Source organism: Rhinatrema bivittatum, chromosome 5 (assembly GCF_901001135.1).
Source record: "Rhinatrema bivittatum chromosome 5, aRhiBiv1.1, whole genome shotgun sequence".
In the NCBI taxonomy this organism is placed as follows: Eukaryota; Metazoa; Chordata; class Amphibia; order Gymnophiona; family Rhinatrematidae; genus Rhinatrema; species Rhinatrema bivittatum.
This window is the reverse complement of record NC_042619.1, coordinates 226,554,733-226,569,659: the sequence shown is the minus strand read 5'-3', so window position 1 is coordinate 226,569,659 and position 14,927 is coordinate 226,554,733. Positions and strand designations below refer to the sequence as shown.

The 14,927-nt window shown below is 43.2% G+C and overlaps 1 protein-coding gene across 4 annotated transcripts in view; it reads right to left on the bottom strand.

Annotated features, from left to right (window-relative positions):
- Nucleotides 1–14,927, bottom strand: part of CNKSR2 (connector enhancer of kinase suppressor of Ras 2) — a 469,908-nt gene that overhangs the window by 280,352 nt on the left and 174,629 nt on the right. For all 4 annotated transcript variants that reach the window (XM_029603391.1, XM_029603393.1, XM_029603392.1 and 1 more), the window contains exon 5: nucleotides 8,386–8,427. In XM_029603391.1, coding sequence (XP_029459251.1) covers nucleotides 8,386–8,427 — 42 coding nt within the window. The remainder of the gene's footprint in view (nucleotides 1–8,385; nucleotides 8,428–14,927) is intronic.

Sequence of the window (14,927 nt, the reverse complement as noted above, 5' to 3'; positions counted from 1 at the left end):
AGCATTCATTTTTACCCTTGCTCTCTGTGCACCAAACTGTCCCATGGCTGAAATGCATGACATTTTCCTTTAGGTTTTCCTTTCTCAAAAGCTAAGATAAACTGCGTTATTGGCTGAGTCAGATGTGACCAAAATATTTCATTATAATAAACAATTCTGATGAGTAAGACTGCATTAAATTGACTAAGATCAGTGATAGAGGAATGGGGACGGTATGAGTGAAATTATAGGGTTGATATTTTCTTTTTCACCTCCATCTCCACCTCCCCAGGAAGCCAGCAGAGAAGGGCACAGGGCTTCTCTTTCATAAGCTCCTTTCAGATTGAACTCTTCACTTCTCCTCTGAAATTTTTTGTTTTTTTTTTTGCCTTTGCTCCCATTTATAGTTTTTTTTCAAAGGCTTCAAATACTGCCTACCAGCTTAAAGCTGGTAGGCAGTATTTGAAAGCTGGTAGGCAGCTGGTAGGCAGTATTTGAAAGCTTTTTGCAGGGGCCAAACATCCTCGATTCATTTCTGCAACCCTACTCATATGGACATCTCAGAATATAATGGATAATAGAAATGTGCAGCCTCATAATTTTCAGCTGAGTTTGCTTTTTCATTTTGGGTTTTCCATTTAGGTGGTTTGTTTAATGCTTTTTTTGGTTCAGCTCATTCGCCAAACAAAAAAAAAACAAACAAACCCCAAAACAAACCAACAAACAAAAACCAGGCCTCCAGCGACCCTGACTGGGCCTTTCCAGTCCAAAAAAAACTGCCCTGGGGCAGACCGAGGTCAGGGCAGTTCAGGGCCTGGTGCCGAGGTCTAGGCCCTGGCTGGGGCCGAGGAGCTCCCACCCTCGCTGCCACTTACTCTCTTCCTGGATTCTGCTTCTAAACGGGAAGGTGCCTCTGCCCCTGCAGTTTTACATAGGGGGAGAGCCCTGGCCCCATCAATCATAATAGTAAAAACACACTACTAAAAAAGAATACATATTTCAAAACATCATTCAACAAACTCATAACATTTTTTTTTTTTAATTCTGAAAAACCAATAAAACATTTCAAAACATCAGACACTTCAAACTCCACCCAACAATTAAAAACAATAAGAATTAAAAATGTCCATGCTCTCCATACCTGGGAACTTTGATTTCCAGTCACCCCAAGATTGTTGTGGATTAGTGGGGGAAGGGGGCTGCACACAAACTTTGTCCCCTCTCAATTACACATACTCTCTAACATACATATATACATTTTCACACACACACACACGGTCTCGCACTCTCTCAGATGTTTCCTCACACACACTCTCTCTCTCTCTTCTCCCCCTCTGGATCTCACAAGTAGCAGCAGCAGTTTCCACCTTCTGCCCATACAGCCGATGAGACTCCTCTTTCTTCCTGAGGCGTGAGCTGACGCAGCTCCTGCTCCTTTCTTCTGGCCACGCATGCTGGCACTATTCCTACTCCTTATGGCTGCAGAGACTGTCTCCTCCTTCCCACAATATAATTTCCTTTAACGGGCCCACCCAGGCACGGAAAAACAAGAAGGCACAATCGTCAAAGTCCTAACACAGCTGTGCTGCCCCCAAAACTGTAGCATACTAGGCAGACCTGTACTCTATCCCACTCACACACACCCCCCCCCATACATTTTTGCTCCCTCTCTAATTCTCACCCTTTCTCATCTTTCCCTCTCACTCACCTCTTCTCCTCACGCACATCCCCGTCCCTTTCCTCCCCTCTTACTCACCCCTTTATCTTCTTTTCTCACTCAACTCCTTTCCTTTCACTTTTCTCTCACTCACCTGCCTTTTCCTCCCCTCCCTTCTCAGTCAACCACCTTCCCTCACTCACCCTATCTCCTCTCCCAGCTAATTCAGTCCTCTCTTCTCACACCATCCACCTCTCATCCCTTCCTGCTCAATCACCCCTTCTACCCTTTCCCTCCTCTTTCACCTCTTCTCATCCTCACTTCCCTCCACTCATTGACCCTCTCTTCTCACTTCCTCATCCCTCCCCTCTCTCTCACCCGTTCCCTCTGCTCTCTCACTCATTCCCCTTCTTTCTCCCTCAGGCCCTTCCCTCTCAGCCCATGCCCCTTCTTCCTCCTGTACAAGTCTTCCTTTTCTTTCTGCCAGTGGGGTGGAAACCCCAGCAACACGACATCATCGACGACGCTGAGGGTGGTGGGAACCCTGCGGGAACGAGGTTCCTCTGCGGGTCTGCAGGCGTGTCACTGAGCTGCGCCACGCCAGGCTCCTATACAGACCTGTGGGAACTTCTGCGGGAGCATTGCTCCTCTGCAGGCCTGGGGGGGGGGGGGGGGTTGGAAAACCCTGCGGGTGTGTCCTTGAGCTACGCTGCACTCTTCTGTAGACCTGGGAGGGTGGTAGCCCCTGCGGGCATGGCATTGAGCTCTACTGCCTTGGGATCCTCTACAGGCACACAGAGGGTAGGAACTTGCTGCGCGTCACCCTCCAGGCTCTTCTTCCATCTGTGGGTTCTAAACCCGGCGGGGTTCTTGTCTCATGGCAAGGTGGGGCAGTCAGCACAGGAGCGTTTTGGGGGGGGGGGGGGCACTTTTTGCCACTCCCAAAATGTAGCTGCCTGAGTGGTCACCTCACCCTGCATCACGACAGAACTATTTTTTGGACTTTAGCAGAATGGAGAGGTTTTTTGGAGCCCCCTTTCTCCACTGGGATTTCAGAGCTGAGAACTTGCCTGATCCCACTGACTTTTCCCCAAGAAAAGTCCCCCAGAAATATCAGTAAATAATACAGGATGAAAGAACTACTAAGGAAGGAAGGACCAGAGCCGGAGATCCCAACCGGATCTCCACACACCAAGGACCAGCACAGGCTGGCTGTCCAAGGAGAAGATGACTGAAGGAGGATTTCTGCAGTAAAGTTGGGTACTCCCTCCACTAGGATTCCCTCACAGCCGCTGGGTATGTGGCGCGCACTAAAAATCACCATGGGTCTACCCAGATACCTGAAAAAAGGACACATGTTGATGTAACTTCAATATTATGGACGGATGAACTTTAATTTATGAGTATCAATCAGTAAACATTTATTTAACACCCAGACTTGGTCCTGCCTGAACTCTTACAGCCTCTCACCTAATGGGAAGCACCAAATGACTACACACACACACTGGCAACCTTTTAACATCATCTGGGCCACAAGTGAGAGCTTCCCCCCATAAAACGTGTCTCCCCCGCCCCCGGGGATTGAGAGTCAAGCGTGGAATGTAACCTGCTAGCTGGAGCAGCCCTGAAGAAATAAATTAGTTATGTGCCCTAAGGAGCCACAACCCCCAAAATAGGAGCTACACATACATCCAAGTAATAGACATGAATTAAACAGCTGACTGTTCCGCCCCCTACCACCAATATTAAGGATGCTCTATATCAAGGTTATCCCTGTTCCTCTTTTTCTCAGTTTGCCCAATTTGTGATGTGTGATGAAAGAGCACGTGTTTTGTAACAGTGGGCACCATGGGATGAGATGAGGATAATGATTATTCTCCGTCTCAAACAGCTGGCATACTTCTCATTTGAATGCATATGGGCATTGCAAACAGCTGTTAGATTTCTTCTGTCACTGCCAGGAGGCTAACATTAGGTCACTGAACTTTTGCCTTCTATTTGCAGACATAAATCAGACGTGGCTTGGTTTCATCATTAGGCTGGAGCACTGTTGTGTCAACCTAATCCACAACCAATGCAGCAGAAGAGATCCGGGCGCGTGGGTCTTTTCTACTAGGTGAAATCTTTCGTAGCTAGCTGCAGAAGTAAAATGTTAAAGCCTCGGTGACACAGCTAGGAGGAGCTGAGAGTGCATCACAAATAAGGAAGTCATGAAGGAAGAAGAAACCGTGAAAGAGGAGGAGGGAAGAGGACAGGTTGTAGTTGGGGAGGGACCCTTCTCAAGGAGGCCAGAAGGAGAGGGAAAACAGCAAAGCTCTGCCTGAACAGTAGACGCTGCAGCAAGGTGGATGAAGCTAGAGGGAACGAGTGAGGAACTGAGTGAGAGAATTAAAGAAAGCTAATAATTCCAAGAGAGGATGCCGTTACAGAGCCAGATAAATTGTGTGCAGAGCGAGAGGCGGAAGAGAAGGAATAGATCCCAAGCAAATATTGACTGTGAAAAGTCTTAGAAGAGTTGGTGCAAACAATATACTGATAGAAGCTTTCCCCTGGCAGTCAGCAAAGATGAAAAAGAGGAAAACATAGAGAAAGAGAAAGAAACGACTTGAGAGGCACAGCTTTTTATCTGCCCAAAAGGACATTTTTTTTCCATCCAGAGAATGAAGGGAAGTTTGACAGTGATGCAGACCTCGCCTCAATCAGATTTCAGTCCTTACACCACCGACCATGGGAGTTAAGAGTTCCAGAGAGGGCAGAGGTGAAGAAAAAAAGGTAGAAGCAAGAACAAGAGGAGCACAGCAAAAGAAAAAGGGATCAAGCAATGTCTGGCAGAGAGCAGAAGAAAAAAGAAGCAAGAGAAAGATGAGGAGAGAGAAGCCAGGATTCTGGAATGCCAGGTATGCACTGAGGTGGGCAAGAACCAGGACAGAATGAGAACAGGTACAGATGGTGACCTGGTATTGCATGTGCTGATGGGAGACAATGGCACTTAAAGTAATCCAAGAGAGAGGACATCTGTGGGCAAAAAGGTAAAATTAGCTGAATACTGAAATCTCCAGTAAGGGAGGAGGAAAATAGTTGAGGTTAAAAAATAAAAAAAGACAAAAATGCCATTGGAACAGCAACTATGATAGCAGCAGGTAAGATGAAAGACAAGGACATCATAGATTCTATGCTACTTATTCCAGGGATAAGCAGTGGATTTCTTGCGCTGGAGGTGGACCCTTGGCCTGGTGCAGGATTGGTACGGCCCTCTGGTCAGACCCAGAGAGTGCCTGCCACCAGGAGGCGGAGCACAAAAGGAGACAGAGGCTAACTGGAGCTTCGCCAACAGCAACCCAGGGTTCCCTCAGGTTGAGCCCTTGGGTACCCGGACCGCCTGGACTTAGGTGGGCCTCTGGTGGTCTCCCAGAGAGGTAGCGGAGGGGTGTGCCCACGGCAAGGGTGCACGGCTGATACAGAGTGAAGAGGTTAGACCCAAACTGGAAGCTCCGGAGACCTCAGGGAGGTAACAGTTCAGGAAGGTTCTCTGGACGAGGCAGGCAGAGCCTGTGGGTCTAGCCGAGTGGAAGCTGTGGTTGGTTTCCAAGCAGGTTGGTCTAATGGTCACAGTGGGCCAGAAGAGAGTATCCGAGTGAAGCACAAGGGTCAGAGCCAGAGTATCAGCCAGGAGAAGTCAGCCAAAGCAGAGGTCAATACCAGAATCAGTCCGAACGTGGTCGAGGGTTGGTTCCAGGTGGCAGACAAGAGAATGGTCAGGCAGGCAGAGGTCAGTACCAAAGGTCAGTCCGAAGAGGTACTACCTGAGAAGGATACAGGAACACACGGAGGCAATGGGAAAAGAAGACACAGGAACAGGAGACACTGGAACTCGAAGGCAAACTAATACACCAAAGATGTTGACCCGATTGCCAAGGCGAGTTCCTGGGGAAAGGGCCTCGACTTAAATAGTGAGTCTATGTGACTTCATTGGGAGGCGCTCCCGCAGGTTTTCCCACCTTGGGCCCTTTAAAAGGCTGTACATCGGCTGTGCATGCGCCTAGGGGTGTGGCCGAGGACACGGAGCCCCAACGGGAGCTCCGCCTTGAGGCCTGCAAGGAGGATGGTGAGCGGAGAGCCCGAGGACGCGTGAACTGGCTGCGGCTGCAAGGGAGGGGTGCCCGGAGCTGGTCGAAGGAAGCGTGAGGTGAGCAGGCCCGACCATGGTGCCAACGTGGCCAGGACGCACAACAGGATTGGTGCAACTCCTCCTTAATAATGGTTTATGGACTTTTCTGCCAGGAACGTATCCAATATGTTTTTAAACCCAGCTATATTAAAAGCTTTTACCATATCTTTCGGCAGCAAATTCCAGATTTTAATTAAGCGTTGAGTAAAAAAAATATTTTTCCTACTTGTCTTAAATGTATTACCTAGTAACTTCATTGTATGTCCCCCATAGTCTTTGTACTTTTTGAAAGAGTAAAAAAACAATTTGCATTTACCCATTCCATGCCACTCATTATTTTATAGAGCTGGATAGCAAAGAGGGAAGACAGTACATCATGAGTACGGTAGTCATTCACAGTTGAGACCTCTGTTCTAAGTGCTTTTTTTTTCATAGAAGCAAAATGGGAAATACATTTAGGGGCCAATTTTCAAAGGATTTAGGCTCCTAATTTTTGGAGTTCAGCAGAATCCCAATTTAGGATTCTAGTTTCACTAGCTACCTAAATTTAGGACCTAAATAGTGGATGGCTATAGGGACAGAATTAGGGTGGGAAAACAGTTAGGAGCTTAGCACTGATTTTCAGAACTAGGTAGCTAGCTTAGGCTCCTAAATCTATGAAACTGAATAGCAGACCTAAATTTAGGAACCTATGTTTTAGGGACCTAAATTTATGTGAAATTTCAAATGACGCCTAAATTTGGCTAAAAATAGGCTCCTATCGTATAACCTCTTAGTATATCAGGCCCAGTGAATAGGCAAAGATGTAACCTTAGGTAAAGGGCACGTGAAAACATGAGAAACAGCCTGGTCATGAGGAATCAAGTTTCAGGAAAGGCAACCAACTATTTGGCCACCAAAAAGCGGCTAGATCCCATGGGCCTTTGATGTACAGATACCTGCAGAGAATTAGAAAGGGCAAAAGGCAGAATGAACGAGCTCTTCTTGTAACAGGAAAGGTGCCAGAGAAGAATATTGGCCAGGCAAAATGGTTGGATAAATAGAGTTTGCATAGCGGAATCCTGCGGGAAGAAAGCTGCATGAGAAATGTTGGGCCCCAGATGATGGAATTGGAATTATCAACACCTCAAGCAAAAGATAAATGAATGAAACCAAGCAAGAAAGATCCAGATAAATACATAATATGTTAGCTGAGAGGCACAAAGCCAACTTGTGCTCATATAGGGGAAATTCAGAGTGAATGCTGAAATGAGCAAAATACCCAGAATCTTTCCAAGAAAGGTTGGGATAAAGAACATTTTCTCACCAAAGCTCCAAATAATATGGTAAAGATGCCAAGAGTTTCTGCGCACATGAAGAAAACAAGGGAGAACAAGCTCGCAGTACTTTTCAGCACAACCCTCTTTAAAATGATCTTGACTGCATCGTCTTTTTCAGTAGGGGGAACCTGCCAGAATCCGGGTGACCTTCACCCCATTTCTGAAGCTGACCCATGCAGTTTGCAGACCGTTATCATATGTCGACACTCTAGATGGACAGACAGGACTAGAACATCACTAAATGCTTTTCCATCACATGCTGAAAATCGCTAAAAATGTTATATCATAATCCCCCTTTCCAACAGTCACACAACTATTTCCAAATCCTGTGCTTGCTTGCTTGCTTGTAAACTGTCGCCTTCATTTAATTTCCCTTCAGATAGAGTGGAGGAGCAGAGACGCATTTCCACCTTGGTTTGAAATTAACTTAAAGGGTATTTGAAACTCAAGAGGAAGTGTACCATCATCTGTCTGAGGAAAAATGAAATCAAACTGTACTGTAGAATGGATTTCAAATCCTAAACGTTAAGGAAACTGGCGGGAAGGCACCTCAGAATTTTATTTATTTATTTATTTTTAATTTTTATATACCGAAGTTCTTGTAGGGACTACAAATCACTCCGGTTTACATACAACGAAGAACTGCTCAACAAAGAGCGGAGCTTTACATGGAACCGTATAACATATGGAACAGTATAACTGGTTGACAATTTAACATAGTGCTAAATAAAGTAATATTTAAATATTTAAATATTACTTTATTTATTTTTTAAATATATTACTTTATTTTAAATATATTTTAAATATATTTTAAATATATTACTTTATTTATTTTTTAAATATAATAAATATTTAAATATTTAAATAAAGAATTTAGATGAGACCCACTCTTAAAGAGTGGAATATTCTGATAATAACCCAAACCTTAGTGCTCCTTAAGAACATACATACAAAGTATTCTTACCAAGGCTTAGGCCCTACAAACAGGGTAATAATATTTGTTCATTGTAAGACATTTACTACCTGTTCATTGTAAGACATTTACTTGTCATTGTTGTTATTGTTTAAAATGTAAACCGAATTGATCAGTAATTCTGTTATTGGAAAGTCGGTATAGAAAAATGCTAAATAAATAAATAAAATATGGTCAGTCATAATAAGGGTAGTTTCTGGTCATACTGACACCCTAGCGGTTAGAGGAAGAACCAGTCCTTAACATCTTACAAGTCAAAAACATCAACAGTCACTTAAAAAGTACTCACCACATGAAGAATCTTGTTCTCCGTTTCATATACTGTACAATCCTGAAATTGGAAGAAAAAATTTTCAAACTGAAGTCTGAAGGTAGCAATACAAAATAAGAATTATAGGAAAATGGTATTTTATGATTTCCAACAAAGCAAGTTTTCGGAGTAGGTAGCACAGTTACAGGCTAAACCAGAAAGAAAATCCATCCCCTAGAAACAATTCAAACTCATTTTCCAGTAATAGTCAAGCACTGGACTAACATGCTCTTGTTAGTTACCTAGTTACATGAGCACTGTAGTTAGTTGGGGAAAGGATGGTATCAATTCATTGAGATCAACCTCCATCAAATTACCCATACTTGGGTAATACTTCTTTGTGCCAGTTCACATGAAAATAAACAACCTGTCAAATTAAAACCAGTTACACTCTACAAACAAAAAAAAGATAAATCCCTCCCAACAAGAAGGTGATCAGAGCAAGTCCTTGTTTCAACGTCTATCAATTACAACCACAGGAGGTAATGTTCAAAGGAAAATGTAAATGTAACATACTATTGTAACCTTTGAAAATTCATTGTATTTCCTTTCCTTATTCTTTGACCCAATAAAGACAAATTTAAAAAAAAAGAAAAGAAAAGAAAATTGCTATAATAAATGGGGTGAATTTTAAAAGCATTGCTCGTGTTGAAAGGCCCATGTACGTGAGTACCGGTATATGGGCTGCACATGAACAAAGCTTATTTTAGAAGCCGCAAATTATGTGCATATATCCACACAAGCGACTTAAGGAAAAGGGGCGGAGCTGGGGACGTGTCAGGGACATTCTGGAGCGGGGCCAAAAATTACACAAGTAAATCCGTATTTTAAATCCGGCGACCGCAGTGCACAGTGAGCTCTTAGCCGCGCATGTTTACTTCTGTTCTGGATGAAGTGTGAGTCTGCATAAAATATCTGTTTAGGCCTGAAACAACTGGGTGAGGCATCTGGGTTAACGGGGGGGGGGGGGGGGGGGGGGGGGGGGAGCGCAGGCTGAAGAACCAGAGGGGTCTGGATGACCTCGAGGTGGACTGGACAAACTGGTGGACTAATTGGCGTAACGGCCTTCGCGCGAGCGTGGTTTTAAAATCCGCTTACCTGCGTGCGTTAAAGCCAACAAAGTCCTAAGGAAGATACACAAAGTACATTTACTCGAGTAATGGGTTTAATCAGGAGTACACATACGCACGGTAGGCGTATTTTAAATCGTGCATGTGCAACTGAGCGCATGATTTAAAATTCCAGCATCTGTGTGCTCGCGCACTTGTTTTAAAGTTACTGTCCCTATGCGCTAACGCAAGCAAGCGAGATTTTGAAAATTGCTCCGACTTTACGTTGCATTTACATTTTCCTTTCAAATTTCTCTGTTAATAAATCTGAGTAATTACTAGACCACTTAATGCTTTAAGGTACCGCTGTGATGGTAGTTATTCGTGGGCTGCTCCAGGAACGAGCAGCCCAACGCCTGGAGAGGCGAGTCCAGACCAACCATACTGACGGCAGGAAAGCCGGGTATCTTCCACCTATGCCAACCACCTTTTCCTCAGACTGAGCGGCCGGCAAGGCATAAGGAATGGAAGCAGTTCCCGATATAAACAAATAACCTGAAGCTTGGAAAGGAGCAAGGGGCTTGGGTATAGCAGGAATCCAGGAACAGGAAGGAGATCAAGCAAGAATGCTGAAGGTAGAAAGCCAGAGATGCAGAAGTCTTCTGGATACAAGTAACAAGGAAGGAGCCACAGTGAAAGGACCAGGAGGTAGGACCAAGTTCTGGCAACTGACTGATGGAAAAGCCAACTATAATTACATGTCTAGGCAGGAAACAAAATGGCCACTGGGGGGAAATGAGGAAGACAGGGCTGAGAGGATTGGATAGATTGGTGAAGCAGCTCAGAGCACCACCTACCAGCCAGAGGTGAAGTTAGCCAAGGATCCTCACACACACACACAAAACTTCATTCTTTCAATACCTTTTATCCATTGGTGGGCTCATTGATATGCTTATAATAGACAGGGTGAACAGATCACCTCTCAGTCTCCTGTTTGAAGAAATGTAGCTCACGTTAATAATCTGGTAATGTATAATAATCCCTCCATCTCTTATACTATTTTTTTTTCAATTCCCTGATGTCCTTTGTGAGGACATCTTAAAACTGTACAATAGTGATGCAGATTTTGCCCAGTGAACTCTTCCGCTATGAAATGAGCCTCTCACTTGCGTTTGCCTTCTGTTGCTCTGCCTGATCTTGATCTGTGCTGTTTACGGTGGACTAGATTGATTGGCTTTAAGATCTCATGACAAAAAAAAAAATAGATTGTACACTTTTGGTGGGATATTGGGTTTTTTGCATTTGCAATGTATGTGCCTTTTGGCTAGCGAAAGTATGTGAGATAGAGGGAGAGAGGTCCCTCATGCAGGACAGTCATTTCCAACGCGAGCCATGTTGAACCAACCAACCTGACCTTCAATGTCTGACGTGCATTGTAAGGTATCGAAGGAACTTCACTGAGAAAGTGATAACCTTGCATATTGGGGAAGTATATTATTGTATTTATCAATGTTTTTCACAAACCTTTTTGCAGAAAAAAGATTTTACTTTGCATAGCTGATGAAAAAAACACATTACAGCAGACAAATGATTATAATGCTGAGTATAAAGAAATAAACACAATGAACGCATGCTCTTGAAATATGAGAATTTCTTAAACAAGCGCTCTAGTTATCTCTCGCCCTTTAAAGATTTTAGTGGGCTTGTTTTCTAAGTTGTATTTCATGCATGAATTTGGTGCTTTTTCATGTTGAGGAGTAGAAGAGCCTGCACAGGGGCACATATGTGCCACTCTGAGTCTTGTGTAGAGTAATGCTGCTATAAGGACTCGTGTCATCAAGGTCTTTTCCTTGATGACACAAGTCCTTATAGCAGAATGAAGGAAGGGGAAACCTTATTGAATCGGGCCCTCAGTATGACACTTGCTTGTAAATACTAGAAAAATGTTTTTATTTGGATTAAAAGATCAAAGCACCTGATGCATGTGGACAAATGTGATGGAAAGCTTTTCATACTATAGCGCTTAAAGAAGACAAGATAAGCATTCAGGTAATTATGTGGTCATGCTACATATTCGAAATTACTTCCTGATTTGCTCTGCAAAGAACCCAACCATTATATATGTTGGTTAGGTTTCGCAGAAGAACAGCATGCAAAAGATATGTAGTTATAAATATTTAGCATATAGAGCTTCATAGCCCTTACTAGTCAGACAAGTAGCACTTTTCAGATTTATCTGGCTAAGTAGCGGCTTTGCTGCTATTTAGCCAGATAAATTGGAATTTATCCGGTTAAGTGGCACTATTTATCAATCTGAACTTGAGCGATGAGCGGTTTTCATATACGCGAGCATGTTTGCGCACATATAACTTGTGCATATTGTTTGCACGCAGGTTATAAAATACTGTAGCAACTTTGCACCCCACCATACACGAGGATGCAGATTTGGAAGTTATCCTCCCTGCGTTGACTCCACTTAGGGAAATATTTCCTTCTGTGCACACTTTTAATCACCAGTTTGCCAACACCTTTACCACAGTAACATAACACATGATGACAGATAAAGACCACAATGGTCCAATTCAGTCTCTCTTCACTCTGACTTCCCCCCCATCACTTAGCCTAGACCTTCCATCCAAAAACTGCAGAAAAAAAACAAGTGCAATTTCATTGCTGCAACTAAATTAGCAGCTGTAAAAGCATACTCATAAGTTCAATAATGTACATGCATACACCGCGTACAAAATACAAACTTGTGCGTGAACTTCCGAATTCCACACCGGAACACTCCCAGTCTACCCCTTTTTTTCATGCACATTTACGCACGATATAGCTAGGACATACATACTTCAGGCTTTTACAAAATACGACTCTTGCGCAGTACAGGCTACTTACACACTTAAGAGGTGAATTTTTAAAAGCCCGGCGCACGCCAAAATGAATAGATCTGCACGGATTTTAAAAACCACGCCTATTTCCTGATACGCGAATATCTCACTCTGAATGGAAAAGGGGCCATGGTGTGGGCAGGGCCATGAGATGTGCACACAAATACTTAGGCACCCAGGTCCACTGCTGTGCAAGTTTACTTCTGCTATTGAGGAAGTGTAAGTGTTATTTCCAGGTATCGCTAGGGGGGTTTGAGGAGTCTGGGTTAACTGGGGGGGAGTGCAGGCCATTAAACCAAGGGGTTTGGAGGACGTAGCTCTACACTGGGCAAACCGGTAGAAGAACTCATGAAATGGGTCTTTTCTCACCCGCATGACTGTTTTAAGACTCAATGACTTATGCAGCTGAAACCAATCTTTACACAGCTGGGCGTGCGCAAGTTTAAAATCAGGTGCACACGTGCGTGTGACCAAGCTATTTTACAACATGCACGGGTATGTGCGCGCATCTTATAAAGTACCCGTGTTCCTGGGCAAACGCCAACATATGCATGCGTCTGTGCACCTGCGCGCCTGTTTGAAATTTACCGCCCCTGGAGGTAAGTTTAAAAGAAGTTACAGGTATAAAAGTAACATACTATCAGAGCAATTTAAAAAAGCTATTTACATGCGTAAAGTGCACTTATACATGTATAACCTATGGACAATTCAATAGTATATATTATTGCAATTTTCAAAAGCCCACTTACACGGGTAAAGTGCATTTAGATGTGTAAAATCCAGTTTTAAGCATGTTAATGCTTTTTAAAATCATGCTTAAACTGGGTTTTACACATCTTTATGCACGTACATGAGCTTTTAAAAATTGCTTCAATATATACCATTGAATTGTCCATAGAATTTCCCGAGTAATTTTATTTATTTAGATGTTTATATTTCACCTTTCGGCACTTCAAAGTGTACATCAAAGCGGATTACATTCAGATACTTTCCCTATCCCCACAGGGCTCACAATCTAATTTTGTACCTGAGGCAACAGAGAGTAAAGTGACTTAAGAACAGAAGAATATGTCATACTGGGTCAGACCAAGGGTCCATCCAGTCCAGCTTCCTGTTTCCAACAGCGGCCAGTCCAGGCTACAAGTACCTGACAAGTACCCAAAAACTAAGTATATCCCATGCTACTGATGCTAGTAATAGCAGTGGCTATTCCCTATGTCAACTTGATTAATAGCAAGTAATGGACTTCTCCTCCAAGAACTTATCCAAACCTTTTTTAAACCCAGCTACACTAACTGCACTAACCATATCCCTGGCAACAAATTCTAGAGTTTAATTGTGCGTTGAGTGAAAAAGAACTTTCTCCGATTAGTTTTAAATGTGCTACATGATAACTTCATGGAGCGCCCCCTAGTCCTTCTATTATCCGAAAGAGTAAATAATCGATTCTAGACCTCTCATGATTTTAAACATCTATATCAAATCCCCCCTCAGCCGTCTCTTCTCCAAGTTGAAAAGTCCTAACCTCTTTAGTCTTTTCTCAAAGGGGAGCTGTTCCATCCCCTTTATCATTTTGGTTGCCCTTCTCTGTACCTTCTCCATCGTAATTATATCCTTTTTGAGATGTGGTGACTAGAATTGTACACAGTATTCAAGGTGCGGTCTCACTATGGAGCGATACAGAGGCATTATAACATTTTCCATTTTATTAACCATTCCCTTCCTAATAATTACTAACATTCTGTTTGCTTTTTTGACTGCCGCAGCACACTGAGCCGACGATTTCAATGCCACTATGACGCCTAGATCTCTTTCTTGGGTGGTAGCACCTAATATGGAACCTAACATTGTGTAATTATAGCATGGGTTATTTTTCCCTATATGCATCACCTTGCACTAATCCACATTAAATTTCATCTGCCATTTGGAAGCCCAATTGTCCAGTCTCACAAGGTCCTCCTGCAATTTATCACAATGTGATTTAACTACTCTAAATAATTTTGTATCATATGCCAATTTGGTTATCTCACTCATTGTATTCCTTTCCAGATCATTTATAAATATATTGAAAAGCACTGGTCCCAGTACAGATCCCTGAGGCACTCCACTGCCCACCCCCCTCCACTGAGAAAATTGTCCATTTAATCCTACTCTCTGTTTCCTGTCTTTTAGCCAGTTTGTAATCCACAAAAGGACATCGCCTCCTATCTCATGACTTTTTAGTTTTCCTAGAACCCTCTCATAAGGAACTTTGTCAAACGCCTTCTGAAATTCCAAATACACTACATCTACCGGTTCACCTTTATCTACATGTTTATTAACCCCTTCAAAAAAGTGAAGCAGATTTGTGAGGCAAGACTTGCCTTGAGTAAAGCCATGCTGACTTTGTTCCATTAAACAATGTCTTTCTATATGTTTTGTGATTTTGATCTTTAGAACATTTGCCACTATTTTTCCTGGCACTGAAGTCAGGCTAACTGGTCTGTATTTTCCCGGATCGCCCCTGGAGCCCTTTTTAAATATTGGGGTTACATTAGTCACTCTCCAGTCTTCAGGTACAATGGATGATTTTAATGATAGAATA